Source organism: Taudactylus pleione, unplaced genomic scaffold, assembly GCF_031769625.1.
Source record: "Taudactylus pleione unplaced genomic scaffold, aTauple2 ptg000430l, whole genome shotgun sequence".
NCBI classification, from domain to species: Eukaryota; Metazoa; Chordata; class Amphibia; order Anura; family Myobatrachidae; genus Taudactylus; species Taudactylus pleione.
Window position 1 is genome coordinate 412,981 of NW_028284832.1, and position 26,373 is coordinate 439,353.

Below are 26,373 nucleotides of genomic sequence, written 5' to 3' on the forward strand. Positions count from 1 at the left end.
TAACGATTTTTTGAACGATTTAACTATAACAGCATCGTTATCGTTCAGTTTCTGAGTTATAACGATGAACGATAATTGTTTATGCGCATTCCCGTGTGTATTTCATTGTCCATTTCAGACTGACCAACTTAACGATTTTCATTAAGCGAAGGAACATTTTTCGTTCATCATTGAAAAAATCGTTCAAAAAATCATTCATTACACTTCAAAAAATCGTTCACTCTTCCAAAGGAAAAACTGAACGACAATCACTAACAAAATCATTACTTGTGTATGCACCTTTATGGCTTAACCACTTACCTGGCATAGTCACATGGGAGGCGACCACAGCCAGGCTTTAGCTGACAGTCCTATGTGAGAGTGTTTGATGCTGCATCCCCTGGTGATTTCAGAGAGATCAATGTTGCACTTGTAATTTTGCAATGAGGATCCATTGAAATGGGGAGGGGGATGGTACAGGGCTGCTGTCTGTCAGCAGCCATGCACACCCCTGGCTCTTACACACAGTGTGTTTCAGGCTGCTGACTGAGACTCCTCCCCCAGGCCCTACCCCTGAGGCAGAAGTTATTCAACACAAAGTTGCCCAGACGACGTGCATACACACAGCATTGGGAAGCACGGATGGTGTAATGGTTAGCATTACTGCCTCACACCAATGAGGTGGTTGTTTCAATGCCCACCATGGCCCTAACTGTGTACATAAATTTACTCCCAACCAAAAAAGAATTATCCTTAGTGTGTATATATGGTAGTGAATATAGATTGTAAGCTCTACTAGGGCAGGGACTGATATGTGAATGGCCAAATACTCTCGATAAAGCTCTGCGGAATGTGTGTGCGCTATATAAATAACTGGTAATAAACAAAAGGGAATTGTCCAGCTGCATGGTGCGTCTCATTTGCGCATGCGTGAATCATCGATGGATAAAATCATTGATGGTACCAGGGACGGACTGGGAGTCCCCGCGCACGCCACATATGCTCATGCATCCACAAAAGGGGCGTAGTTGTTTGGACATGGTTCAACACCAGACCAGCCCATCTGGCGTTTTCCAGATGGGCAGCCCAGCCCTGGATGGTACAGAACCTCATGGTGTGTTACTATCAGTGGTGTGTGCCATTTTCACTATCGATGGCCATCCCTAGTTCACATCTTATTAACCCTGCTACACTCAGAGTACTGTAGTGGCAGAGGGAAGAACGGTACTAATATTAGCCACACCCATAGTAAATTATACCAATACAAACCACAATAAAGTAAAAGAACAAAAGATCTCTGGTAATGAGTAGTGCAGTGCTTCACAAGTCTAGGCTTCATGCCACACTAAAGCGATGTGCTGACCCAGGAATGCAATGTAACGCTATATCGCATTGCCGTATGACGGAGCGATATCTTGTTCCATGCTTAATGTAACAGCACCACATCATTGGCACAGATGTGACCACCCAATTTATCAAACAATGAATTAGGTGGATTTAAATGTGTACACACTGAGATGGTTGTTTCCATCCATCGCAGATCACAAGATCAGCCAATATATCGTATAGTATGTATCCAACTTAACAGTGCATGTTTTCCATATCTCCTTGTTAGCGCACATGTGCATTACTGACTGACACTTTAAAAGATTCACTTGTGATTAGGTGAGAAGACCTGGAAATGCACGATTATTAGCCCCCATGGACTAGATTTGAGAAACACTGTCGGAGTGTGCGTCACCAGTTATTTCATAAATGTAAAAAACTGCAGGTCTGGTCTTCATTTATAGCAGCCCCTATTTTCCATTGAGCTATATATGGTTATTGGTGCTCGGCTGCACCCATTGTCTAATAATACAGTATTCTACCCCTTTCACACAGCCGAAATACCCAGTTATTTTGCCTGTGCACGCACACTGAGATGGGTCTAAACTATGGGCCATATTCAATTAGGCTGCGAAAAGCCGTTCTCGGCAAAACTTTTTCGCCGATGACATTTTCACCGATTTCACTTATCCCCGTATTCAATTTGTCCAACTTTTCGCTGGTGCAAAAAGTCTATGCATTGGGACCAGCGAAAAAGTATCACCTATGAATAGGTGTCGAGAACAAGTGCAGAATTAGGGTTTTGGGGTGCAGACTTCCAAAAAGCACCCTGCACTCCTTGGACAGGTCCCCAAAAAGTATTCTGGGTAAAATAAAAAAAAAAAATTTACAAAGTACCACAGGACACCCCAAAAAAAGTTCTTTCATTTTGGGGGCAAAATAAAAAGTTGGGGACAAACTTTTAAACTAGCGAAATAGATGAGGCTTTTTTTCCGCAGGTGGATTTTTCACGATTTTTAAAACTTCACATTAGCCACTTTAAAATGCTTGCACCCTTTTTTGTACCCCAAATTTGATGGAGCTACTAAATTGCTCCCATTGAGACCATTTAAAGACCCCCAAATACCTTTAGCAGGGATATTCAGGGCTACCCATAGTGAACCCCCATGTCAGAGCATCTTTTGGGGGTGCAAAAAGGTAAGAGTCCGCACAAGTTTAACCAATACAAAGTTAATCAGAAATAATTATACATAAGATATACCAACATTAAGGTCTATTAAGGTGATGAATTTAATTAAATGACTCTGGGTTGGTGGTGCGCCCACGATATTTGTGTAAAACACATGAATAAATATAATTTTGCAAAGACACAAAAAAGGAAGAAGGAAGACAAATATGCCTTACATGGGGCACTCTTGCATGATATATGAACAGTCAAAAAAAATGCTAAATGAAATAATTAAAACTTAGCGTTTAATATTCTCCTTAACGCTAAGTTTTAATTATTTCATTTAGCATTTTTTTTGACTGTTCATATATCATGCAAGAGTGCCCCATGTAAGGCATATTTGTCTTCCTTCTTCCTTTTTTGTGTCTTTGCAAAATTATATTTATTAATCTTTTGGGGGTGTCAGGCTGATTTCCCCAAAAATGACAGCACTTTTCGCTTATTTCGTTATGGCCGGATCCCGTTTTCCCTGTTTTGGAATTGAATACGGGGATAAGCTGGGACGAGCGCGATAACTGGCGTGAAAACCTCCGATGATGGCGAAAAGTCCAGTAACTGACTTTTCGCTCCAAGTTGAATATGCCCCTGTGTGTGAAAGGGGCTGACCCAGGTCGGAGTCCCGGGTCCGTGACCCTGCTCTGTACCAAGATTGAGGATTGGTTACCCGGGAAATTCGCAGCTTGATAGACCTGTGTATTTCCCGTCTCGGCGGCCTGAAAGGGGTGTTACTAGGCTGCTGCATAGAAAGGATACGCAGAACACTACTATCCTGGAACACACAGAACCAATACCAGATGGTGGTAACTGGGTCAGGTGTGATCCTATATATTAGCATGTGGAAACAGAATAGTCAGGGTATCACAGAAATGTGGTTAGGACAGGCGGAAAACATGGAGGGTCAAAGACCAGCAGGGTAACAAATCCAGCAGACAGCCAAACAGATACAGAGCACAGTGCTAAGCAAGCTAACACTATTACAGGCAATGAGCACGCTGCCGACAGTCTTAGCCAGCCACATGTGACCAATCCCAATAAGTCAGTCAGCTGACCAGCTCTCATAGTACTGATCAGTGACGCCAAGCACCTGCGTGTCATGGATGTTACTAGCTGTGAAATGTCGAGGCACCCAGTGTAAACAGTATAAATGGGTGGAGATGCCTCAATCTGCCACGGTTTCTATCGCAACCTCATTTCCTAACCCTGACAAAAATGAGACTATTTCCTATCCATCATTTTTGAGGACTACAACAATAGTGTCCATTGTCTTGGTATACCTGGGAATTTCTGACTTGGAATCTTTAGCAGTGAAGTAACTGGCTATTTGCTTAGGACCAGAGAGCTTCATGGTAGTTTTCACCGCTTAGCGGTGGCTGGGCTTACAACAAATAGTAAATGTTTGATAAATGGCACAGCCTATTCATGTGCTCAGTCTTTCCCAGTGCTTGCAGTACATTTAGGGTTTCTCCTAGTAGGTTTCATTTGGAAAAGCGCTTATCTGAGTGTCAGCTAAATGTTTATGATGCACTGGTTTCTGAATGTCGACAAGTCATACCATCCCCCCTTTATTTATTACCAGCTCTGAGGAAACCATGTGGCACATTAGAAATTAGATGGTGATGATCCATCTGCCAGATCACTGCCCATACTTCATATTCCACCATTTGGTACGCGCCAGAAGGAATTTATGACGTGTCTTATGGAACTCCTGAAACACCTGCAGTACAGGGACATGTAGGCAGAACCTCCCCTGTCATACTCCTGAGATTAGAATAATAAGATATTTATATCATATAATTTTTATAACTTCTACACATCTTTGTTTATTGTAATCATTTTTTATACTTAACACTCACCAGCTTTGTGGAGCTCCCTGGGACTGCATGGAGACAAGAGATGAGGTAGCAACAGCTCAGCCTCGCTTCTGTATAGTCAGACACTGCTTGCAGAGCCTCTGAGTATGGGTGCGTGCCTTGAACACTGATGACACCTTGGATGTGTCAAGTGAATGGGAAGTGCACTGCAATTAGTTAGAGATCGGAGCTCAGGCAAGAGAAGACAGTGATACAGGTAGGAGAATCAATGGACACTGAAGCTTAGGGGTACATTTACTAAAGCGAGAGTTTTTAGAAGTGGAGGTGTTGTCCATAGCAACCAGATTCTACCTAACATTTAACTAACACCTTCTAGAAAATAATTGCTGGAAGCTGGTTGCTATGGGCAACATCTCCACTTCTAAAAACTCACTGTAGTAAATATATCCCTTAGTGTAGTGAGGAGAGAGTTACAGTGAGTAGGGGATGAGACAGACTCCCGCCACTCAGACATCAGATCTCCATGTGTGCCTCCCCAGCCATTGACCTCACCGCACGTCACTGCTTCAGGATGGTGTGGTGACCTTGGGCCTCATTCCATAAATGCCAGATACCCTTTTTTTTATTTTATTTTTTATCAGTGCCCTCCTATGCTGTTTATTGATTCTTACATTCAGCTTCTCTCCATCTCCTATCCCCCCCATCATGGAAAAAGGATGTTCCAGGTATATCGCAGACTAAATCAGGTCCCAAAAGGTGGATATCTGCATAGTTGTGATCAGAGGCTAAACCGGGCTTTATTGGTGACAGGACCGGCAATCCACTCTAGCCTTGGCTCCAGCCGAGTAGCAGAAGCCTTTCCTGAGCATGTGCAGTAAAGCCCCCGCCTGGGGCTGCACATCCAGCAGACGAGGATTCCACCCTAGACCAGTGCAAGTGCCCCTGAGGGACCAATAGCTGACACCACCTGCACTGGTTGAAGTTCCAGCACCGATTGTGGTTCATTTTGTGTCTATTTGTCTGTCACACAGAAAGGGTGGAGGCAACCAAAACTATAAACAAGTAAAATTGAAACAGTAATACAGTTGAATTATATAAGAGATCACATTTCAGATTTAAAACTAGGAAAACTGACATCTCCTAAAACTGCCCATACAAGTGCAAGCGTGGCAGACTTCTATTACCACCTAACCCTTGGTGCTGTGGTAATACTGATCAAACAGCTACAGTTTTTTTGCCTAGACACACAGACACCGCATATTGTAGGCAATTTGGCATAAAATGAAAGATGATTAGGGGGCAGAATTGTCTGTCCCAATCATTGTAAGTTGTGCAATAAGCAGGTAGCATAGAATACTTTAAATTCATAGAAATTAGTAGAGATGTGAAGGTGATCTAGAATCCCTTCAGCATGGACGCAGAGAGGAAACAAATCTGATTGGTGCAGATGTGCCAGTAGAATTGCTATAGGAGAGTCTTTCCGAATTCCTGTTCCAACACCTTAGTATTTTGTTCCATATTAATATATTCCTCCGAAGTTGGAGTAGACTAACTCAAACAGTTCTAATTCCCAGTTGTATAAGTGATCCGAATGGTCTGAAGCGATGCTCACACATTTAGCAGTAAAGTGCAGAGACCCATCCGTGACTACTACATTGAACGAGACCATGCCAGGCAGGGCCGGTGCAAGGTTTCCAGGCGCCTTAGGCAAAATTTCAACCAACCGCCCCTGCTCCCACCAATTCATAATATGCCACGCACCAGTCTCCCCCAGTTAAATAACATGCCACACAGCAGTGTCCCAAATTCATAATATACTATATAGAGTATTACACACAGCAGAGCACCAAAATCATTATGTACCTCATAACACTGCCGCCAATCCATAATATGCCACACAGCTGTGCCGCCAATCCATAATATGCCACACAGCTGTGCCGCCAATCCATAATATGCCACACAGCTGTGCCGCCAATCCATAATATGCCACACAGCTGTGCCGCCAATCCATAATATGCCACACAGCTGTGCCGCCAATCCATAATATGCCACACAGCTGTGCCGCCAATCCATAATATGCCACACAGCTGTGCCACAAATTCATTATATATGTCACTCAGCCTTGAATTAAGCCATTAATTTTTTTTTTCTTTGTGGATTCAGCGTTGCCCTCCAGTGGCCACCTAATGGTAGCACTGGCCCTGATGCCAGGTCACCTTTATGCCATCCTGAACACATCATTTTCCTTATCTGATGAAGTTTCCTCTAACCAGAAAACACGTCATTTATACAACTATAACTGTTCAATTAATTACTGTCTACTCCAACTTCATATTGTATACTATAGTGTTGTAAGATTTCTTCTACTGGCAACACCTGCGCCAATGAGATTAGCTTCTTCTCAGCATTTTTAAATTCATGACAGGACCCCATTAAAAATATATATATATATGTGTGTGTGTGTGTGTGTGTGTGTGTGTGTGTCCGTCCGTCCTCACTTGGCTGTAGGAGGAGCACTTTTACACAGATCAGACCTCAGTTACAGTATATAGATATTAACCCCATACTTGCCTACTTTTGAAAAAGCATTTCAGGGAGATTGCGGAAGCAGCACCTATGAGCGTGGCGGTAAAGTGGGCGTGTCCTGCTACATCTGAGAGGCGTGTCCTAACATTTATTTACATCCAAATGTAAACACTGATACTTTTCAGAAAATGCATGTAGCCATAGGGATCATTGCGCCCTATAACTAATGCAGGGAAATTATACAATTGAATGTATATATCAGTTTTTTTAATTTATATATCTATATCTCCAATGAAACTGACACTCAACTCCTGTAAGAAAAGCCAAATTGCCTTGGTGCCTTCCCTCCTAAGCTGTAACAGTTTGTCACAGTCCAAGTATACAGAGGGATCATCCAGCGGGCGGCACTCACAGGACTTTTACGGCGTCAATAATAAATCAGGACACTACTCCATTGATGAATTAACGTTTGTTGTTGTATCCACTTCAGTCAGCATTAATGTGAGTGCCGCCCGCTGGAATAAAAAAAAAAAAAATAGATATCTATCTATCTATCTATCATGATAGTTACAGAAAACCCTGCACCACTGTATCTCACCACTTAATAGAATGGACAAACTTCACCACTAACCCTTGCTGGGTTGATGCAGCCAGTATACACTTTTAAGAGATAAATAATCCCACGTTAAGAGTAGTAGAACAAGTTGTATATACCTTAAAGCAATACACTTTTTTTTTATTAATTATTTACCAAGAAAAGGAATACACTTAATACAAATAAACGGGTTAGAACTAGCAGTGTTTACAGACTGTAGATTTAGCCATCATAGAATGGGTCCTGATCATTCAGTTCCATAGCACAAGACGGGTATCGCATGGTGATACATTCAGGTGTGTTGGCACTAGAGGGCTCAGGACATCTCCAGGCGTGCCACAGGACGACTCTAAAACTGCCACGCACATGGCATTGTAGATTATAAGGCTGGAGTACTTAGCATCAGTATGGGTTATTCCACTGGCCTGTTCTTCCACGACCTCTAGGGATAAGGAGATGAAGGTTAAATATCTCCCATTTTTAAAAAGGTGCTTAGTAATGCAATACAAGCATTTTACATAGGTTGTAGCCGAGGTGCCATCTCATTGCAGACTACATAAAACTGGCATAATAATATCAGCAACTTGTAAACTGTAAATATACAGAGTTGTCTTTCAAGAAGAAAAGAGTGTAAACTAAGGTTATATAAGCTGGGGCTGATCTAGTGGGCAGTTTGTGAAAAAAATACAAAATAAATTACAGAATACTACTATCCGGCAGCTGGTGGTATAATCCTTACTAAATATCATATTTCCAGTAATAGGAAACCATTACTACAAATATTTGTGAAAATAAATCATGGACAGTAACAGCACCACCTAGATCATCATAGTCATGAAAAATCACTGGTATGCAGACGGTAGGAAACTGTAACCAGACAAATTCTGCAGCAGGAAGTGACATCATCATCATAGCCCAAGTCAGAGGTTTGTTACCACTGACAAACATTTCAGGTATATATACAATTTATCACACAGTCCAGCTACATCCCACAGACCAAAGCCAAATATATTTAGACCCTTTGCTTAGAACACTGGTCCTTTTATGGACAAACAGGATTTGCTCTCAAATTGCAGCATTCATCCAATCTAGAAGATGCTTAGACGGATATAAAAAGGATTATTCCATCCAACATGGCAACTAGCATCCACTGCGGTATTATTCTTAAATTCGCGGACAGACTTCAGTTAGAGAGCTTTAGGGGGAAATCAATTAGCTGTGGGCCTTTAGCTCCTGTATTAAGAGCCTGGAACTATTCAATTATTGTCCACGGTAAGCGATAAGGGTGCATTTAATGCCATAGGAGGGTGCAAACAGAAATCCGCGTTAAGTGCCCCCTTGGTACCTACCATGTCACATGGTAATCGCTTAGCTCCGAGCACTAAACCCGGAATCTGCCTTGCTGCAGTGTTAGCCCGATGCTTACTGTCGGGCTATAATTGAATAGCTCTGGGCACCTAACCCAGGAGCTAAAAGCCTGCAGTAAGTCCTGCGGCTAACTAAATCCCCCCCTTAATTGTAAATTAATATATTTTGGACATTAAAGCTGTAAACAGGTCCAACACAAGAGCATTCATTTCTTAAGGGGCGATAAAAAAATGTTTGGGTGCCGCAATTATTAATGGGTGCCCAATGTAGCAATTGTTTGGGAGCCCATTAATTACCATGTTTGTCAAGCCCAGCTAGACCGGGTTTAGCTGTCTAAAGTCCTGGTTAAGGTGCCCAAACCACAGGCTTTTCACACATTTGTGCTCGCCTGCTCGAGGGGGCGAGTAGAAATGCCAGCTCTGCTTGTGTCTGCACAGAGCAATAATTGAATTGCTCCGTCGGGTGCCCGGCGCTGAGAGCCACGAGCTCAAAAATTTGAACCGCCCCCTTAGTGCCCATTTTTGTCAATTACTAGTACTGACCTGTATGCACGAACCCCCCTGGGCCTTTGTCCCCTCTGGAAGTTTCCTCTGTGCCCCCGAGGTCTTCCCCTGAACCCTCCTCTATCTGTGGTGCTTATACCAGGCATGTTTGTACGCTTTTGAAGAACCTGTACAGTGCCAACATGAACACACACAAGTTATTGATATAAGAGAATGTTAATCTTAAAACAAGTTTGGTAACATATATACAGAGTTCCATAGAATGACCGCGCATTTCATCCTATACAGATGACCAGGAATTGTGGCGCTCAGTACAAGTGAAACAGGCAGCACTCCCCCTAGGTTCTGACTCCAGTGAACGCAGAGGTGCAGCATGGAGCTTAGAACAAGCCCCACCACAGTATTATTAACACATGCCTCATGCCGCCCAAACACCTAAACACAATAGAGATAGAAAACCCGTGCAAAATTAAAAAAAATATATAATATATATTTTTTCATTCACTAAACACAAGTTCTTTGAATGATTAGGTATTGATTCTCGTGGGGCTTACCCATACAAAGTGTAACAGGGGTTATTGCTGCAGATAGCATGGTTAGAGGACAACAAAAACCACCACACATCCCTGCTATCTGTATATTTAATTAAAAGGCATTGCACATGGTCCTTCCTCAGATCATCCACCCACGCTGGTTGGATGGTGGGAGAGAGTGCGGTCAGAGACACACGTTTTAAGTCCATGGCACACACATGGGGGGGGAAATCAAAGACAGGTAGGGGGATCAGTCTCACATGGGGTGGTGGTGGCACTCATATGTTGGAGGAGAATCAGATCGGTTCTCCTCCAACCCCCACCCCCCCCCACCCCGACACCTCCCTTACAGCTCCCTAAACCTAACCCTGCAAGGGGGGGGGGAGGTCACCCTAACCTCTCCCTGGGGGTGCCGATGAGCAATGGGCTTTGCCATTGATGGTGGAGAACCAAAGGCCAGATATAGAGATGTACACAAGCCCATTGGGTTTTGTACATATCAGATAGCAGGGACACTGCCCATGACCTGTTCAGCACAGAATGGGTCCTGCAAGCTCGCATGCAGCGTCTTCAGACACAGGAATCGGGTCTTGGATACTGGCAGGTGGTGTAAATTTTCCTTCAGACACTTCCTGCAGGCATTCGCATGTTCTAAAGCATCCGTCTCTGTTATCCTTCTCCGCCTAGCTTAGAATCTGATTCAAAGGAGGAGTAGAGTTCAGGGCAGGGATTAGGAGCAGATAGTCCACCAAGAGAGGTGGTCCCTAGACTCTTATGAGAGTGGGACTGGAGCAACGCTACTCCCGTGCCCCCATCAATACCCTGTTCTGCAACTGATCCCTGTCTGACAGTCAAGATCATTTGCATCCTGCGGACCCCACAGCAAATTAGTACCCCCCCCCCCGATGATAGCCCTGCCACTTACCTCTTTTAGGGGCCCACTCGTGGTATATTTACTGCTATATTCTCAAAAACACCTATTTTCAGGGGGTTTTCCCCAGATTTATAAAAGGAGAGTATAAGATTCCTCCATTCCCACTGCCAGTCGCATCCCCCATAGGTTTCTGTGGGGGATACAATGCTGCCAAATTTACCAACATCCTGAATGCACTCTGCATAATTACCTGGGAGAGGGTTCCTCCGGAAATGGCGGCCGCGCATGTGTAGTCAGTGTGACTGTACACGCGCAGTAGCCCCGGCAGCTCTCTGGGTTACATCTCAGGCACAGGCTCCTTTTGGATCTCCTGTCCCTGCGTGTGCCGGATGATACATTCCGGCGATAGGATCACATCTTGCAATGCAGTAATGTCATGCACAGATCACATTGCAATCATTAATAGGGCCCTTCAAATGTAGAACGAGGAGGATAGCAGGGAGCAGTGTGGGGACAGGGAGAGGTCATTTTCAAGTGCAGTTCATTATATTTTAGACATATAGTTCCAAGTGTCAGCAAATAGATATATCCAGACAAGCATTATGTATAATAGTTAATGTGTTATACTGTTCTTGTAATATAATGCACCATATCTGTAACCTCACCTTGATAGTTCTTCCACGGAATATGCTCTCATCCATTAATATGGCGGCTTCCACTGAGCTCCTTTCTGCAAACTCGATATATGCGTATCTGGGATGAAAGAGGTTACAGTCACTGCGCTGGGTTCACATCAAAACTACACAGCGCACATTGAACTCCTCAGCCGGTACCTTATCGTTTAGTTCCTCTAATAGATAATTAGCATGCAAGAATACCTTTCATTACTGGCCGCCGAAGTCCACAGAAATATTTTGTTACCGAAAATGCAACAGTACTGATCCTGGACACCGTTTATCAAGGTGCCAAGACACTTTAATAAAAAGACTTAAATAAAGACCGGAGGAGCTGCTGCCATAGAGGGCGCTGGGATATTACCAGAAGGCAGGAGATATCGCTCAATGGGTAGCAAGACCAACCCTTATGCGAGTCATTGTACCTTTCTCAAAAGGTCTCTTACGGTACACGGCCACTTTACCTATGGTGTGTCTTCATTTTATGTGGTTATATATTCATTTGTATGCCCTTGTTTGAGGTACAAATAAATGTGATGGTATGTGCTCTTTTCCGATTCATGTGGAGGTGCTGTGACACTAAATTTAAGTGTTGAAGTATACACTGGAAATTTAAGAGAGACACCTTGCATTGGAGGAGACTATTTACTGGCATAAGGACTCTTCTTGGAACCTTGTGCAGTACAAACTGGTTCGCCTTTTATTTATTGTGCACAAACAGTGTGCATATAGATTAACATAGAGGAGCGCTTGATAAGTGTTCTCTCTTTGGAGCCCATTTATTAATGATCGCATTTTGCAATGCGATCAGGGCATGCAGTACCGCCCATGATCGCATCGCCGATATTGATACATTTGGCAGCATCGCATCCCCCATACAAACCTATGGGGGAGGCGGCTGCCAGCGGCAGGGGAGTACTTAGTATTTGAGGTAAACCCCCGAAAACAGGTGTTTTCGGGGAATTTACCTCAAATTCCCTTTGATAAATGGGCCCCCTAATCGTTAAGTGATTGGCGATCATATCATATAATCTGCACCTTCCTGTGTGGAGTGCAGGGGGATTTACCAATTGTTTTGATTGCATCAGAACTACCTTCCAGGAAAATAACAAGATGGCTGGCTTCAAATCATGGAATGGCTGCAGTGTCTTCAGACTTACACCTCAAGTGACACACGTCACTCTGTGGGAACTTCTGCAACAGTATTTAGAAGAACTTCCCAAACAATATTTATTTGATTGCAGAAAGAATGCCATGCATGTGTTCCCCAGGTATATCTGCTAAAGGTGGCTACTTTGAGGCCACAATTCACATTCAATCTATTTGAACAAAAATAAAATTTGTCATTTTTTTCCACTTTTTAAATCTCCAATTCTTAATTTGTTATATGCTTTAATTTCAGAGTACATTGAGATATTAAACTGCATACATTTCAGTAACTGGTAAAATGGGCGTTATAAGACTTTTGACCGGTAGCGTATGTCTGATCTTTATTCATCTCTGCACAAGGACCTTAGGGGTCCAATTACTAAGCAGTGATAGGAGACAGAGTGAAAAGTGATAAGGTGCCAGCCAATCAGCTCCTAGCTAACATTTCATTTGGCTGGCACCTTATCACTTTTCACTATGAAGGGTATTCAATATGGGAGCGAAAAGTCTGTGCTGAACTTTTCGCTCCACATCAGAGATTTTCCTGGGATAAAGTATCAGGCGCGCGCCCGCTTTATCCCAGTCTCCAACATAAAAGCTACGAAAATAGCAAACTGCGAAGTGGGATCTGCGTAAAAAAAAGGAATTTTTCCTTGAATAAATTGTAAGACCCCCCTAAAGTTGTAAAAACATGGGGGATCACTACGGGTACCTCAGTTTTAGCCTGCAAATGAAAGTCGGGGATTTAAATAGTCGCAGCAGGTGTTTTTTCCCGACACTGAAGTGTTGCAGAAGAGCACTTAGGTTATTTTTTTCAGTTTTTTAAGTGGTCCCATCAAATTTGGGGTACATGAAAATGGGTACTAGCATATTTTTAATGTCTCTAAAGTAAGTTTTAAAAAATTCTGCAACTATGCACCTGCCGCTAATAGCCTATTCTAGAAAACACCTGCCGCATATTTGCAGAATAGCCCTGAACCTATTTCCCTATTTTTAAACACTTTTCCCATTTTTTTTTTTGAACCCCAATTTTTAAAGTATTTTTTTGGGGTGTCCCTATTTTTTTTTTTTTACGTTTTTTGACAGTTATTTTTAAAATGTCATTCCCAGGGGTGCAGGCTATTTTTTTTTTAAGCCTGCACCCCTAAACCCCAATTCTGCACTTTTTTTCGCCACCTATTCAGTGGTGAAAAGTTATCCCCGTTTTTTTTCAAAGACTTTTCGAACCTGCGAAAAGTCTTTGAAATTGAATACAGTGTAAAACTAAAACCTGCGATAATGATGTCATAGGTGCAATATTAACGCAAAAACTGAGTTTTCGTTCCATAATGAATTCCCCTATAAGTCTCCTAACACTGCTTAGTAAATAGACATCTTAATGTTGCAACATACAAGTTTGCCGTACAGTTTTTTCTAACAATTAGCAGTAAATTGGTACATTTATGGGGTGAATTACCCCCTTATCTACATTTTATTCCAAAATGGTTTCATATAAATGTACCGTAATTCACTTAAGGGCATATTTGAGAGAGTGTATTTGTACACGCTTGGCAGTGCCATAGCAGGACTCTAATGCATCCTGAGCAGACTCCAGGTGCATGTTTTCACAAAGAGGGGGTCAGACCAGGGCCGGTTCTATGGTTACGCATGGTACGCGGCCGCGTAAGGCGCCACGTAGTGAAGGGCGCCGCGACCATGCAGAATTACCGCGGTGCAGACTGTCTGACACAGCTGCACCGCGCGTGTAGCGCTGACCGGAAGGAGTTCGGTCAGCGCTACACAGTGCCAAACACACAGCCGCCGGAGCCGGCAACTGTGTGTTTGTTTCAGCAGCTGATGAGAGTCTGTCAGACTCTCATCGGCTGCTGTAGCTCCCACTGCGGGAGCCATCTTCCGGCTCCCGCAGTGGGTAATGGGAGAGACGTCGTCATGACGACGTCTCTCTCTCCCATAATGCAAAGCGGCCCTGGAGAATGGTCGGGAGTAGCTGATATCGGCGGCGGGAGCAGGAGCGGGGGGTTCAGGTAAGTGTTTTTTTTTTGTTTTGTTTTTTATAACGTGTGTCTCTACTGGGGGGGGGCTACAAGGGGGGATTACTACTGGGGGCACTTGAAGGGGGGGGGGCACGACTACTGGGGGCACTAGAAGGGGGGGACTACTACTGGGGGCACTAGAAGGGGGGGCACGACTACTGGGGGCACTAGAAGGGGGGGACTACTACTGGGGGCACTAGAAGGGGGGGACTACTACTGGGGGCACTAGAAGGGGGGGACTACTACTGGGGGCACTAGAAGGGGGGGACTACTGGGGGCACTAGAAGGGGGGGACTACTGGGGGCACTAGAAGGGGGGGACTACTGGGGGCACTAGAAGGGGGGGACTACTGGGGGCACTAGAAGGGGGGGACTACTGGGGGCACTAGAAGGGGGGGACTACTGGGGGCACTAGAAGGGGGGGACTACTGGGGGCACTAGAAGGGGGGGACTACTGGGGGCACTAGAAGGGGGGGACTACTGGGGGCACTAGAAGGGGGGGACTACTGGGGGCACTAGAAGGGGGGGACTACTGGGGGCACTAGAAGGGGGGGACTACTGGGGGCACTAGAAGGGGGGGACTACTGGGGGCACTAGAAGGGGGGGGACTACTGGGGGCACTAGAAGGGGGGGGACTACTGGGGGCACTAGAAGGGGGGGACTACTGGGGGCACTAGAAGGGGGGGACTACTGGGGGCACTAGAAGGGGGGGACTACTGGGGGCACTAGAAGGGGGGGACTACTGGGGGCACTAGAAGGGGGGGACTACTGGGGGCACTAGAAGGGGGGGACTACTGGGGGCACTAGAAGGGGGGGACTACTGGGGGCACTAGAAGGGGGGGACTACTGGGGGCACTAGAAGGGGGGGACTACTGGGGGCACTAGAAGGGGGGGACTACTGGGGGCACTAGAAGGGGGGGACTACTGGGGGCACTAGAAGGGGGGGACTACTGGGGGCACTAGAAGGGGGGGACTACTGGGGGCACTAGAAGGGGGGGACTACTGGGGGCACTAGAAGGGGGGGACTACTGGGGGCACTAGAAGGGGGGGACTACTGGGGGCACTAGAAGGGGGGGACTACTGGGGGCACTAGAAGGGGGGGACTACTGGGGGCACTAGAAGGGGGGGACTACTGGGGGCACTAGAAGGGGGGGACTACTGGGGGCACTAGAAGGGGGGGACTACTGGGGGCACTAGAAGGGGGGGACTACTGGGGGCACTAGAAGGGGGGGACTACTGGGGGCACTAGAAGGGGGGGACTACTGGGGGCACTAGAAGGGGGGGACTACTGGGGGCACTAGAAGGGGGGGACTACTGGGGGCACTAGAAGGGGGGGACTACTGGGGGCACTAGAAGGGGGGGACTACTACTGGGGGCACTAGAAGGGGGGGACTACTACTGGGGGCACTAGAAGGGGGGGACTACTACTGGGGGCACTAGAAGGGGGGGACTACTACTGGGGGCACTAGAAGGGGGGGACTACTACTGGGGGCACTAGAAGGGGGGGACTACTACTGGGGGCACTAGAAGGGGGGGACTACTACTGGGGGCACTAGAAGGGGGGGACTACTGGGGGCACTAGAAGGGGGGGACTACTGGGGGCACTAGAAGGGGGGGACTACTGGGGGCACTAGAAGGGGGGGACTACTGGGGGCACTAGAAGGGGGGGACTACTGGGGGCACTAGAAGGGGGGGACTACTGGGGGCACTAGAAGGGGGGGACTACTGGGGGCACTAGAAGGGGGGGACTACTGGGGGCACTAGAAGGGGGGGACTACTGGGGGCACTAGAAGGGGGGGACTACTGGGGGCACTAGAAGGGGGGGACTACTGGGGGCACTAGAAGGGGGGGACTACTGGGGGCACTAGAAGGGGGGGACTACTGGGGGCACTAGAAGGGGGGGACTACTGGGGGCACTAGAAGGGGGGGACTACTGGGGGCACTAGAAGGGGGGGGACTACTGGGGGCACTAGAAGGGGGGGACTACTGGGGGCACTAGAAGGGGGGGACTACTGGGGGCACTAGAAGGGGGGGACTACTGGGGGCACTAGAAGGGGGGGACTACTGGGGGCACTAGAAGGGGGGGACTACTGGGGGCACTAGAAGGGGGGGACTACTGGGGGCACTAGAAGGGGGGGACTACTGGGGGCACTAGAAGGGGGGGACTACTGGGGGCACTAGAAGGGGGGGACTACTGGGGGCACTAGAAGGGGGGGACTACTGGGGGCACTAGAAGGGGGGGACTACTGGGGGCACTAGAAGGGGGGGACTACTGGGGGCACTAGAAGGGGGGGACTACTGGGGGCACTAGAAGGGGGGGACTACTGGGGGCACTAGAAGGGGGGGACTACTGGGGGCACTAGAAGGGGGGGACTACTGGGGGCACTAGAAGGGGGGGACTACTGGGGGCACTAGAAGGGGGGGGACTACTGGGGGCACTAGAAGGGGGGGGACTACTGGGGGCACTAGAAGGGGGGGACTACTGGGGGCACTAGAAGGGGGGGACTACTGGGGGCACTAGAAGGGGGGGGACTACTGGGGGCACTAGAAGGGGGGGGACTACTGGGGGCACTAGAAGGGGGGGGACTACTGGGGGCACTAGAAGGGGGGGGACTACTGGGGGCACTAGAAGGGGGGGGACTACTGGGGGCACTAGAAGGGGGGGGACTACTGGGGGCACTAGAAGGGGGGGACTACTGGGGGCACTAGAAGGGGGGGGACTACTGGGGGCACTAGAAGGGGGGGACTACTGGGGGCACTAGAAGGGGGGGACTACTGGGGGCACTAGAAGGGGGGGACTACTGGGGGCACTAGAAGGGGGGGACTACTGGGGGCACTAGAAGGGGGGGACTACTGGGGGCACTAGAAGGGGGGGACTACTGGGGGCACTAGAAGGGGGGGGACTACTGGGGGCACTAGAAGGGGGGGGACTACTGGGGGCACTAGAAGGGGGGGGACTACTGGGGGCACTAGAAGGGGGGGGACTACTGGGGGCACTAGAAGGGGGGGACTACTGGGGGCACTAGAAGGGGGGGACTACTGGGGGCACTAGAAGGGGGGGACTACTGGGGGCACTAGAAGGGGGGGACTACTGGGGGCACTAGAAGGGGGGGACTACTGGGGGCACTAGAAGGGGGGGACTACTGGGGGCACTAGAAGGGGGGGACTACTGGGGGCACTAGAAGGGGGGGACTACTGGGGGCACTAGAAGGGGGGGACTACTGGGGGCACTAGAAGGGGGGGACTACTGGGGGCACTAGAAGGGGGGGACTACTGGGGGCACTAGAAGGGGGGGACTACTGGGGGCACTAGAAGGGGGGGACTACTGGGGGCACTAGAAGGGGGGGACTACTGGGGGCACTAGAAGGGGGGGACTACTGGGGGCACTAGAAGGGGGGGACTACTGGGGGCACTAGAAGGGGGGGACTACTGGGGGCACTAGAAGGGGGGGACTACTGGGGGCACTAGAAGGGGGGGACTACTGGGGGCACTAGAAGGGGGGGACTACTGGGGGCACTAGAAGGGGGGGACTACTGGGGGCACTAGAAGGGGGGGACTACTGGGGGCACTAGAAGGGGGGGACTACTGGGGGCACTAGAAGGGGGGGACTACTGGGGGCACTAGAAGGGGGGGACTACTGGGGGCACTAGAAGGGGGGGACTACTGGGGGCACTAGAAGGGGGGGGGACTACTGGGGGCACTAGAAGGGGGGGGGACTACTGGGGGCACTAGAAGGGGGGGGGACTACTGGGGGCACTAGAAGGGGGGGGACTACTGGGGGCACTAGAAGGGGGGGGACTACTGGGGGCACTAGAAGGGGGGGGACTACTGGGGGCACTAGAAGGGGGGGGACTACTGGGGGCACTAGAAGGGGGGGGACTACTGGGGGCACTAGAAGGGGGGGGACTACTGGGGGCACTAGAAGGGGGGGGACTACTGGGGGCACTAGAAGGGGGGGGACTACTGGGGGCACTAGAAGGGGGGGGACTACTGGGGGCACTAGAAGGGGGGGGACTACTGGGGGCACTAGAAGGGGGGGACTACTGGGGGCACTAGAAGGGGGGGGACTACTGGGGGCACTAGAAGGGGGGGGACTACTGGGGGCACTAGAAGGGGGGGGACTACTGGGGGCACTAGAAGGGGGGGGGACTACTGGGGGCACTAGAAGGGGGGGGACTACTGGGGCACTAGAAGGGGGGGACTACTGGGGGCACTAGAAGGGGGGGGACTACTGGGGCACTAGAAGGGGGGGGACTACTGGGGGCACTAGAAGGGGGGGGACTACTGGGGGCACTAGAAGGGGGGGGACTACTGGGGGCACTAGAAGGGGGGGGACTACTGGGGGCACTAGAAGGGGGGGACTACTGGGGGCACTAGAAGGGGGGGGACTACTGGGGGCACTAGAAGGGGGGGACTACTGGGGGCACTAGAAGGGGGGGGACTACTGGGGGCACTAGAAGGGGGGGGACTACTGGGGCACTAGAAGGGGGGGACTACTGGGGGCACTAGAAGGGGAGCTACTACTGGGGGCACTTGAATCGAGGATTACTACGGGGGGGGGGAACCTCCACTGGGGGCACAACAATGGGGGGACTGCTACAAGGGGGGACTACTAGGGGCACTACAAGAGGGGGGACTACTACTGGGGGCACTGTATAAGCTTACTAATGGGGGCACAAGGGGCACTGCACAGGGGGGACCACTACGGCGGGCACTGCATAGGGGGGGGCGCCAAAAAACCTACTCGCTTACCAAAAAATTTGGGCTAGGGCCGGCCCTGGGTCAGACTCAATACCAGAGCACCAGGCATGTCCCAAGGATGTACCCAGATGGCTCTACAGGCACCCTACAAGCCAAATACAGGTGCGCTGGGGCAGCAATGGTGCCACCTATGACTTGTGCCCTGGGTGTCAGTTTCGCCCACACATGTCTAATTACGGCCCCGATGTTTGGTCAGCATTCTCCTCCCTTCGCAGAATGACGGCTTTTAGGATGTAAATCCGGAGACTACCACAATTCAATAACTACGTGAAGATAGCAACACAAAGCAAGAGCTCCCCGACCCAAACTCCGATGCTTCCCCTTACCCTTTGGGATGTCCAGAGAACTTGTCACACAGAATGGTTATCCGGTTGATGCACCCACAGCTACTGAAGTGAGATTCCAAATCCTGGGCTGTACCACCATAATCCACCTATGGTACCAAAAGATGTTTTTTTTACAGTTGTACCCCCCCCCCACCAAAAAACAACATCCCGATTTATCCCGGTCAGTGTCTCTAAACTGCATAGAACAATTCTTGTTTTAGAAGTAGAATGCAATACTCAATGTCTGATCTGATTTTGTATTGGTAGAAAGAGCGAATGGTCCATGGCTTAGGCAGGCAGGTGGGGAGGGAATAATAAGCTAGGGACGCAGCCCACCCACTGTTGGAAACCTTAACAACAAAAAAGTGTCTTTGCAGCGGCGGGTACCAGGATCCTTGAGCCCTAACTCCCCAATGAAGTCTGCAGCACCCGTGCTAGGGAAGAACATCGGATTCTGATGTTTCACTACCATCGATGGTTTCACCATTTGAAGGCAGCTTTCCAATGGTAGCTGCCATCGACTGGTGTGGAAGCGATGGCCATCCAATGTTAAAAATACTGCTGAATTCAGCTGTTTAACATTGGGTATGGCTGCAGGGTGCTATTGCACCTGCAGGGATTTTGTGCGCATGAGCTAATCATATCAATATTTGGTTCCATCAAATTATTTTGAAGCGATTGTTACCATCACATCGAAAGTTTTTATGGCGAAAGCCCAGCCATCATTTGATGATGGGCTTCCGAAGTACATCCCTAACCTATACACAGCTCCAAGCAGCATTGCAACATCATCACATCCATAACGGTACTGGGAGCCGGGTACAGTAGCTGCACTAGGGAACCGGTCTGAGAGGAATGAAGACGAGAGGTAACTAATGCACAGGGAAAACACACACACATTATATACAAAATATATATATATATACAAAATATATATATATATACACACACACACACACACACACACACACACACACACCACACACACACACACACACACACACATATACACACACACATAACAAAAATGGAAATATCATGTGTAAAATGGAACATTTAATCCACAGGTTCTCAATCTCGGTCCTGTCGGTCCTCAGGACCCCAAACAGTGCATGTTTTCCAGGTCTCACCACAGAATCACAAGTGAAATAATTAGCTTCAACTGTGGATCTTTTAAAATGTGTCAGTGAGTAATGAGTACACCTGCTGGGTGACCTGTTTGGGGTCCTGAGAACAGAGTTTGAGAACCACTGATTTAATCTAAACAAAAATATATACTGTACATTATGATTGCAATAGTAATGTGAATATACAGGCTATATACAGTATAAACCTCAAATACACCTCAGAGGGTAAACTGGGTCCGCAGTCACGATAAACATTTATTCTTTCCAACTACAGACCCCTCTTCTCTAATAAATATTTCAGATATAGCTATATATCCAATATATACATCCAACAGCCTCAAGCTGTAAAAAGGAGGTGATACAAACAGCCAGCGAGAGGAGAAATTAATAGCAACGGGCGCCATTGAGAGGTAGGACAATTTATAATTAATGGTTTGGGAATGGGCGGACATTGTGCCCAAGAGTATGACATGCCTGGAAGTGGAGTCTACACAAAATCACTGCACACTTACATTCCCCACATACACAGAGCGCTTGTCAGCCTCCCGCTTCTCTTCTGCACTCAGAGGATGAGGAGGACCTAAGGAATGAAGAGATAAACACATATTGGCCTTGTTCCTGTGTGAGGGAGCAGAGGGGTGCACATAGACCACCAGTCACCAAGGCCTCCATTGTTTTTATATAGAAAGTGGCAAAGCAGGAAACACTAGTTTTATGAGGAAAATAATTATCATCATCCTCCTTTATTTATATGGCGCCACAAGGGTTCCGCAGAGTCTTACACAGTACATAAATGAGCACACAAGAAATAGTTATTAACCGTACAAACAATGCAGGTCAAATACATGATTTATAATCATTGCTGCATAACACTTAAATAAGCAGCAGGGCGTCAGCAACCAAGTGTCAGGTACCGTTGTGGGGAGTTAGCAATAAATGAAAGTATAAGTAGGGTCAGGAGAAGCACATGAGGTAAGAAGGCCCTGCACGGGAGAGCTTACATTCTAAAGGGGAGGGGCAGACAGACAGGGGTGACAGATGGGCTGGATAGTGAGGAAGAAACATGGAGTAGTGGGTTAGGATGAGCGCTGGAAAGCTTTGAGGAAGAAAGGTTTTGAGAGCCCATTTGAAGATTAGGAGTCGCAAAGTTATGAAGGAATTTTGAGCCCAGGCCCGGGGGATGGAAGGCAGCAGCTACTCGCAGTTGGAAGAGCATCGAATGGAAAGAATGAAAGGAGGATTCAGGAGGTAAGAGTTTGTTGGAGTGACCAGAGGATAGAAGAACCCCAACACCACCACCATGGCAACCCCCAGGTTAAGCCCATTTCTGTTGTAAGGGAGCAGCAGGGAGGCAAGTACAAGCTTTGGGACAGTGGTGGCCAGGGCTGCCATCAGAAATTGTGGGGCCCGGGACTGACAAAATAGGTAGGGTACCTAGTGCGATTAGAGAGCATCGGACCTTGTGGTGAAGTCAGGGGCGTATCTATAATGGGGGCAGGGAACACGGGCCCCTGGGTCCAGGGGGGCCCCGCACCGCACACCCTGCACCCATAATATTATTTACCTCTCCGGAGTCCCATATCGGTGCTGTAAAACGACTGGAAAATGGCTGTGGCGGCCATTTTCCCGGTGACTTGTGCATACACTATAGACTCTGGGCACACTCTAGTGCCCAGAGTCTATAACTCCGGCGCTGGGCACGCACAGCTCAGTGGCTGCAGGCCGCCGGACGGAGAGGAGGGGGCTCGTGTCCGAGACTGCGCACGGGCCCCCTCCTCTCTAGAAATGCCCCTGGGTGAAGTGTATGTGGCTGGACAGTAGGCCCAGGAGATAATGCTGCTACCTTATAGTGTACACAGGAGAGGAGGGAGTGCCATTTCCCCAAGGCATTAGTTATATATGAGCGGAGGCATAATTAAGTTATATATGTGCGGACTACTTTGCAGTTGAGTAGATCTGCATAAGAGTGTGTGTGTTCTGGAGGGGAAGGATATCATCGGTGTCATGATGCGCCCCAACTGTCATTTTTAGTTGTACACCCATGTGCTCAGAAGTAACCCGTTCAGTGGCTGCGGTTCCAAGTGCTCAGCGGGTTTAGTCAAAACTACACCCATCACCACATCAATGCACGGTGGTACCTTATAACCCGTAGAGGGGAAACAAAGGGCGGGGGTAACGAGTACAAATTATCAAGTGTTGATTTTTTGTCAATTCAGCTGTAGGATTTAAAGGGCGATCTTTTTAAGGGCAAAACCAAGATGGCTGAATGGGCAAAAATCAGAACTTTTAATAACTTGCGCCCTATTACGTACACCGAGAGAGCCAGAGCTGGCCAAAGGCACCCCTAGGAGAAGAAGGCTGTTTATAAACTGCCATCACCTATGCATGTCCTTATTACCTTTTACATCTGAAGATACAACAGATTTATCCAGCAATATCCTACCGGCCTTTGGGCTCTCATCACCGGACAGTCCCTTCAGGCGCTCGGTCTCCTCTTCCATCTCCCGCACCCGCAGCCTGATTGCTTTCAGCTCCTGGAGAATAGACAGTTGGCCCAGTGTGTAAACGGTCACTCAGTACAGGGGGTTACTGCAGGCACAGGACATACTGTATACAGGTGCATCCAAATAGATCACGAGAGGTACTGTCTGCACAGACACTGGCGCACTACAAGTGCCATGATGACACTTGCCGAACGTGTACTTTTTTTTTGCATTTTAAATACAGTACAAAAAACTCAGAGAACAAAGATAATTAGTAAGTGTAGCATCAAATCTGCAGAACAACAACTATATGGGGAATTTGGTCAATAATAAGACAAAGGAACATTTCCAGGGACTTTTCCATATAGTATCTGAGGTGGCCACAGTGGGATGCCATGCACTGTTAATAAATGATAAGCCAGAATGGTTACCCCTCTCATCAGGAAGAATGGCACTGGCACTGCCCCCTGTATTTTTAAATAAGGCACTGCTATATATTATGCTTGAAAATGAAATATTGTGTGTTCTATGTATGGGCTATACCTTAGTTACAGTGGGGACTTCATCACCAAGAACTTACAGAGCATCATTACCTCTAAATGTATAGTAGTAATAGACCACTAAGGCAAGTAGGTTGGTTCCTTTGTGTGTGCCTCTTATCTGCAGATTTCAGCAGGGGTTCCAGGAGGAGGAGGAAAACCTGGGCCCTAAACCATCCAAATGTTTGGAGATGCCCCTAATCCTTGCTCCCACCATCCTCTGCAACTGGTACAAATGTTTTCAATCTATGTTGTTTACTGCAATCTTGGCCTCCAAATGCGCGCACTTCCCCAGAGCGAGGTGTAACTGCAATGATGTCACACAGATCGTTTGCACCACAGGTTTTCTACTTTTCCAGTTTGTAAAATGAACCTGTCTAAATAACAGAGACAGGTAGCTACTATTTTTCTAGCACATTCTAGAAAATGACACTTGTCGCTATGGGCAATAATGCTATTTTTGCTTTTCAGAAGCTTTAGTACATTTACCAAGTCACATGACAGCAGTGCTGAGGACAGTGCTATCAGCCGCAGTCATGTATTATATGGCTCTGAACCCTTAGTGGATCTCGCCTCCTGCAGAACAGTGTCCAGCTGACACCTATCTAAAGATAGGTGGAGCAGCACTGGGCCCCAGTTACCACAGCAACTTTATAACACCCAAATTAAGTGGCAAGACTTATAGAAGTGCAATTCTACAGGCACCAGCCTGACCAGAAAGGGCACAACCCTGTAAGGTAGAATAGGCCTTAGATTGTATCAAAGGAGCAACCACTGTCAAACGGAACCCAAAAGACCTTAAGGCATAAGTACAAACTCCGCCATTACAGTCCAGGTTTTAAAGGATATCCATGCTCGAGTCCAGATAGTTAAATCAAATTGATTGAGGAACTAATTAAGTCATCTGTGCTCAAGCATGAATACCCTTAAAATGTGGACTGCAATGGCAGAGTTTTGGAACCTCTGCCTTAAGGGATGAAAATCTAAATACTACGGCACAGGACATGATAATTAAGTGAGGTTATAAATCAGACTGCTACACATGTATGTCGGGTAATGCTGAAAAATAAAAAAACAGAAAGGCAGATAAATATGCATAAATTAACCCTGCTCAGCCTCTACAACAAATTATAGTTGAGGCCTTCATACTGCAAATACCCCCACCCTAGCCACAGCCCTTGCCGTTAGCACTCCTCCTTGGGCAGTTTAGAGTTAGTTTTGTTACAATGCAATTTAAGAATCAATGCAGAATAACACAGGATTCCCGAACATTAATTTCTCAGTTTAAATGAATATATAATTATTTCTACTTTATCGATGACTTACAGGATCATCCAAGTCACAGTCTTTGTTGGACTGGTCATCTTCGACAAGCCCCGGGCCAGCTGCCGACTCCTTCTCAGACATAACCCGCTTCCCATCCCAATGGGGAGGAAACCGGCTGTGGTTACCCCACACCTTTCTGTAGCCCAAGCCTGAGGAACACAGAACAGAAGGACCCCAGATTACACAGTGGTTCTACGGACACTAAGAAGCGGCACTTTATCAGCCAGTTTCAGGTGTAGACTTCACTTAAAGCGAAGTCATCACCTACATACTGTGGATGCAGCCATGACAGAGCCTGAGGTAAGAGAGCTTTCAAAATGGAACCCATCTGATCACAAGAAATCATTCAACCATTTGTTTCTGGTCTCCAATGCATGTGTAGATCAATTATCTTCTCTAATGCTAGATGGCAAGGATTTCCAACCTCTTTCAGCAACACACCAGCAGAAAAATAAGAAAAAACTAAATAACTTAAAAGAAAAAGGCTTGAACTTCAAAGTGGACTTTAAAGTGGTGTTAAATTCACGTTAATCCCTACCGAATATCTCCATGTGCATTCAGCTCTGCAAACAAGCTCTTCATTAAATATACATTAATATGTAGCAATTTTATATTGTGTGAATACATCAGGATATAAGTGGGAATGACTAAAGTTGTAATAAAGTGAAGCAATGATGTAAACTGTTTGAACTCTGAAGATCAGGCCCCAGGACTCAGCACAGACCAATTACCTGCATGAATCATCACTCTCACACCAGGGATTCTGAAACAGACCCTCTGACTACACAGAGGAAGTGAGCAGGGAACATACAGCTCCTCTCTTATTGCACAGTCCCTAGCTCACCCTTTCAGGCCCAGGAAAGCCACTGGCTCTCAGCATGGGAACACTGCGAGTGTGCTCCCTGAGTGCAGTGCAGGAGTTAATGTGCTGTACACACCTGTCACAGACTCTAACAAGGCAGGTGCTGTGCTCAGGACAGTGCAATCAGCTGCAGTCATGTATTATTATTCTACACCACAGGTTCTCAAACTCGATCCTCAGGACCCCCAAACAGTGCATGTTTTGCAGGTCTCCTCACAATTACTAGTGAAATAATTAGCTGCACCTGTTGATCTTTTAAAACATGTCAGTGAGTAATGAATACACCTGTGCACCTCCTGGGTGACCTGCAAAAAGTGAACTGTGTGGGGTCCTGAGGACCGAGTTTGAGAA

At 47.7% G+C, this 26,373-nt stretch overlaps 1 protein-coding gene across 1 annotated transcript; it reads right to left on the bottom strand.

The window, feature by feature from the left end:
• Positions 1 to 7,559: 7,559 nt before the first annotated feature.
• On the bottom strand, positions 7,560 to 26,026 carry PABPN1L (PABPN1 like, cytoplasmic). Its single transcript, XM_088447333.1, has 8 exons — positions 25,892 to 26,026; positions 25,161 to 25,309; positions 23,256 to 23,346; positions 21,325 to 21,392; positions 19,686 to 19,792; positions 11,409 to 11,496; positions 9,376 to 9,503; positions 7,560 to 7,907 (listed from the first exon to the last, which is right to left on the bottom strand). Exons 1-8 carry the CDS (start codon positions 25,902 to 25,904, stop codon positions 7,868 to 7,870), a joined length of 684 nt encoding a protein of 227 aa, XP_088303459.1. The 5' UTR covers positions 25,905 to 26,026; the 3' UTR covers positions 7,560 to 7,867.
• Positions 26,027 to 26,373: the final 347 nt, after the last annotated feature.